Raw genomic sequence first — 6,000 nt, forward strand, 5'->3', positions numbered from 1 at the left:
TACCGCAGCCCGTCACCGGAGCACAGGGACCGTCATCCCGTATATACCGCAGCCTGTCACCAGAGCACAGGGACCGTCATCCCGTATATACCGCAGCCCGTCACCGGAGCACAGGGACCGTCATCCCGTATATACCGCAGCCCGTCACCAGAACACAGGGACCGTCATCCTGTATATACCGCAGCCCGTCACCAGAACACAGGGACCGTCATCCTGTATATACCGCAGCCCGTCACCGGAGCACAGGGACCGTCATCCTGTATATACCGCAGCCCGTCACCAGAACACAGGGACCGTCATCCCGTATATACCGCAGCCCGTCACCAGAACACAGGGACCGTCATCCCGTATATACCGCAGCCCGTCACCAGAACACAGGGACCGTCATCCCGTATATACCGCAGCCCGTCACCGGAACACAGGGACCGTCATCCCGTATATACCGCAGCCCGTCACCGGAACACAGGGACCGTCATCCCGTATATACCGCAGCCCGTCACCGGAACACAGGGACCGTCATTCCGTATATACTGCAGCCCGTCACCAGAACACAGGGACCGTCATCCCGTATATACCGCAGCCCGTCACCGGAACACAGGGACCGTCATCCCGTATATACCGCAGCCCGTCACCGGAACACAGGGACCGTCATCCCGTATATACCGCAGCCCGTCACCGGAACACAGGGACCGTCATTCCGTATATACTGCAGCCCGTCACCAGAACACAGGGACCGTCAGCCTGTATATACTGCAGCCCGTCACCAGAACACAGGGACCGTCATCCTGTATATACCGCAGCCCGTCACCGGAACACAGGGACCGTCATTCCGTATATACCGCAGCCCGTCACCAGAACACAGGGACCGTCATCCCGTATATACCGCAGCCCGTCACCGGAACACAGGGACCGTCAGCCTGTATATACTGCAGCCCGTCACCAGAACACAGGGACCGTCATCCTGTATATACCGCAGCCCGTCACCGGAACACAGGGACCGTCATTCCGTATATACCGCAGCCCGTCACCAGAACACAGGGACCGTCATCCCGTATATACCGCAGCCCGTCACCGGAACACAGCGACCGTCATCCCGTATATACCGCAGCCCGTCACCAGAACACAGGGACCGTCATCCCGTATATATACCGCAGCCCGTCACCAGAGCACAGGGACCGTCATCCCGTATATACCGCAGCCCGTCACCGGAGCACAGGGACCGTCATCCCGTATATACCGCAGCCTGTCACCAGAGCACAGGGACCGTCATCCCGTATATACCGCAGCCTGTCACCAGAGCACAGGGACCGTCATCCCGTATATACCGCAGCCCGTCACCGGAGCACAGGGACCGTCATCCCGTATATACCGCAGCCCGTCACCGGAACACAGGGACTGTTTTAGGACAACCTGTGGGATCTTTAAGTCTAGTGGGGGACCTGGATTAAAGACAATAAGATCACGGCAGCGCCGGTCATCAGTGGAGAGGACCAGGACCGCGGCACCGTGTATGCAGTGACCGTACCATGTATGTGGGCAGGGATTTTAGAGTGCCCTCTTCAGGTTTGTGGGTGAAGGGCCCCTCCAGGACCCCACGTTTCAGCATGTGGAGCAGAAGTTTAGCATACAGGTTTCTATTCTTCCTCCCTGTAGCTCCGGTCCCGGCTCCTGACGGCTCACACAGTTTTTTGATCCACAAGGCGCATCGCTGCCGGTCTGAAAGGTGAAAAATTAAAAATCACTTGGATCGGCAAAGAGCAAGAAATAAAGAGGATCGACCAGAAATAATCGTCCTGGGTAAACGGCTTGAAGCTATAAAGTAACACATGCCCCGGGCTCGAGCGTGGGTTATTAGATGGGCTGAATCTGCCCCCTACTGGTTTTACTGTGGTACTGCACACAACGGAGGAGACAGCATGGACATGACAGTGGATCTTCCATCAGATACCAGCAGGGCGGCAGCGCTGGCGCAGCGGGTCATCATACAGAACAGAGGGCTCGCGGCAGGTGAAGACGTGGGACTGCGCTGCGGAGCATGACGGAGCAGTAACGCCTCTGATCTCTCACCCAGTCTCTGGTGAAGCTTCAGGACAAGCGACTTCATATCCACTAAGTAGTGATCGAGCTCAGCGTCCAGCGTCTCCCACTCCTCCTCCTGAGAGTTCATCGTCCCCCTGAAAAACAGACAAAGCTGAACAATGGCCGGAACTGGACCCCAAACTACAGCACCGTAAACTGCTCTGCAGAGCATTGCACAGTGCACGGAGCTCATCCTATGACATCACAGCAAGGGGCTCATCATATGTCATGACATCACAGCACGGGGCTCATCCTATGACATGACATCACAGCACGGAGCTCATCCTATGACATGACATCACAGCACGGAGCTCATCCTATGTCATGACATCACAGCACGGAGCTCATCCTATGTCATGACATCACAGCACGGAGCTCATCCTATGTCATGACATCACAGCACGGAGCTCATCCTATGTCATGACATCACAGCACGGGGCTCATCCTATGTCATGACATCACAGCACGGAGCTCATCCTATGTCATGACATCACAGCACGGGGCTCATCCTATGTCATGACATCACAGCACGGAGCTCATCCTATGTCATGACATCACAGCACGGAGCTCATCCTATGTCATGACATCACAGCACGGAGCTCATCCTATGTCATGACATCACAGCACGGGGCTCATCCTATGTCATGACATCACAGCACGGGGCTCATCCTATGTCATGACAGCACAGCACGGGGCTCATCCTATGTCATGACATCACAGCACGGAGCTCAATCTATGTCATGACATCACAACACGGGGCTCATCCTATGTCATGATATCACAGCACGGGGCTAATCCTATGTCATGTCATCACAGAACAGAGCTCATTCTATGTCATGATATCACAGCACGGGGCTCATACTATGTCATGTCATCACAGAACAGAGCTCATTCTATGTCATGATATCACAGCACGGGGCTCATACTATGTCATGACATCACAGCACGGGTCTCATCCTATGTCATGACATCACAGCACGGGGCTCATCCTATGTCATGACATCACAGCAAGGGGCTCATCCTATGTCATGACATCACAGCACGGAGCTCATCCTATGTCATGATATCACAGCAAGGGGCTCATCCTATGTCATGACATCACAGCACGGAGCTCATCCTATGTCATGACATCACAGCACGGGGCTCATCCTATGTCATGACAGCACAGCACGGGGCTCATCCTATGTCATGACATCACAGCAAGGGGCTCATCCTATGTCATGACATCACAGCACGGAGCTCATCCTATGTCATGACATCACAGCACGGGGCTCATCCTATGTCATGATATCACAGCACGGGGCTCATCCTATGTCATGATATCACAGCACGGGGCTCATCCTATGTCATGATATCACAGCACGGGGCTCATCCTATGTCATGACATCACAGCACGGGGCTCATCCTATGTCATGACATCACAGCACGGGGCTCATCCTATGTCATGACATCACAGCACGGGGCTCATTCTATGTCATGACATCACGGAGCTCATCCTATGTCATGACATCACAACACGGGGCTCATCCTATGTCATGATATCACAGCACGGGGCTAATCCTATGTCATGTCATCACAGAACAGAGCTCATTCTATGTCATGATATCACAGCACGGGGCTCATTCTATGTCATGACATCACAGCACGGGGCTCATTCTATGTCATGACATCACAGCACGGGGCTCATTCTATGTCATGACATCACAGCACGGGGCTCATTCTATGTCATGACATCACAGCACGGGGCTCATCCTATGTCATGATATCACAGCACGGGGCTCATCCTATGTCATGATATCACAGCACGGGGCTCATCCTATGTCATGATATCACAGCACGGGGCTCATCCTATGTCATGACATCACAGCACGGGGCTCATCCTATGTCATGACATCACGGGGCTCATCATATGTCATGACATCACAGCACGGGGCTCATCCTATGTCATGACATCACAGCACGGGGCTCATTCTATGTCATGACATCACGGAGCTCATCCTATGTCATGACATCACAACACGGGGCTCATCCTATGTCATGATATCACAGCACGGGGCTAATCCTATGTCATGTCATCACAGAACAGAGCTCATTCTATGTCATGATATCACAGCATGGGGCTCATTCTATGTCATGACATCACAGCACGGGGCTCATTCTATGTCATGACATCACAGCACGGGGCTCATTCTATGTCATGACATCACAGCACGGGGCTCATCCTATGTCATGACATCACAGCACGGGGCTCATCCTATGTCATGACAGCACAGCACGGGGCTCATCCTATGTCATGACATCACAGCAAGGGGCTCATCCTATGTCATGACATCACAGCACGGAGCTCATCCTATGTCATGATATCACAGCAAGGGGCTCATCCTATGTCATGACATCACAGCACGGAGCTCATCCTATGTCATGATATCACAGCACGGGGCTCATCCTATGTCATGACATCACAGCACGGGGCTCATCCTATGTCATGACATCACAGCACGGGGCTCATCCTATGTCATGACATCACGGAGCTCATCCTATGTCATGACATCACAACACGGGGCTCATCCTATGTCATGATATCACAGCACGGGGCTAATCCTATGTCATGTCATCACAGAACAGAGCTCATTCTATGTCATGATATCACAGCACGGGGCTCATTCTATGTCATGACATCACAGCACGGGGCTCATTCTATGTCATGACATCACAGCACGGGGCTCATTCTATGTCATGATATCACAGCAAGGGGCTCATCCTATGTCATGACATCACAGCACAGGGCTCATCCTATGTCATGACAGCACAGCACGGGGCTCATCCTATGTCATGATATCACAGCAAGGGGCTCATCCTATGTCATGACATCACAGCACGGGGCTCATCATATGTCATGATATCACAGCACGGGGCTCATCCTATGTCATGACATCACAGCACGGGGCTCATCCTATGTCATGACATCACAGCACGGGGCTCATCCTATGTCATGACAGCACAGCACGGGGCTCATCCTATGTCATGATATCACAGCAAGGGGCTCATCCTATGTCATGACATCACAGCACGGGGCTCATCCTATGTTATGACATCACAGCACGGGGCTCATCCTATGTCATGACATCACAGCACGGGGCTCATCCTATGTCATGACATCACAGCACGGGGCTCATCCTATGTCATGACATCACAGCACGGGGCTCATCCTATGTCATGACATCACAGCACGGGGCTCATCCTATGTCATGACATCACGGAGCTCATCCTATGTCATGAAATCACAACACGGGGCTCATCCTATGTCATGATATCACAGCACGGGGCTAATCCTATGTCATGTCATCACAGAACAGAGCTCATTCTATGTCATGATATCACAGCACGGGGCTCATTCTATGTCATGACATCACAGCACGGGGCTCATTCTATGTCATGACATCACAGCACGGGGCTCATTCTATGTCATGACATCACAGCACGGAGCTCATCCTATTCATGACATCACAGCACGGAGCTCATTCTATGTCATGACATCACAGCACGGAGCTCATTCTATGTCATGACATCACAGAACGGAGCTCATTCTATGTCATGACATCACAGAACGGAGCTCATTCTATGTCATGATATCACAGCACGGGCTCATCCTATGTCATGACATGACATCACAGCACAGCACGGGGCTCATCCTATGTCATGATATCACAGGACGGAGCTCATTATATACCGTGATATCACAGGACGCTGCTCGTCCTATGACACGATATGACACTATATGACAGGACACAGGTTATTCATGCAGGGAGGAATGGTCGGCAGTCAGGACATGTCGCGGTACGTTACCTTTTGAGGAGTCCACAGTCGCAGCGTTTGAAGAGCCCACTCTCAGGATGACGCGATGACGTATTTCCGGCTAAC

General features: G+C 52.5%; 1 protein-coding gene across 1 annotated transcript in view; it reads right to left on the reverse strand.

Annotated features, from left to right (window-relative positions):
- Positions 1-5,994, reverse strand: part of LOC142708458 (centrosomal protein of 112 kDa-like) — a 73,640-nt gene extending 67,646 nt beyond the window's left edge. Inside the window, 3 exon segments of the mRNA XM_075848383.1 lie at positions 1,526-1,716; positions 2,068-2,174; positions 5,926-5,994. Coding sequence (XP_075704498.1) covers positions 1,526-1,716; positions 2,068-2,167 — 291 coding nt within the window. The 5' untranslated portion in view covers positions 2,168-2,174; positions 5,926-5,994.
- Positions 5,995-6,000: the final 6 nt, after the last annotated feature.

The sequence above is a fragment of the Rhinoderma darwinii genome, unplaced genomic scaffold, assembly GCF_050947455.1.
Source record: "Rhinoderma darwinii isolate aRhiDar2 unplaced genomic scaffold, aRhiDar2.hap1 Scaffold_3911, whole genome shotgun sequence".
NCBI lineage: Eukaryota > Metazoa > Chordata > Amphibia > Anura > Rhinodermatidae > Rhinoderma > Rhinoderma darwinii.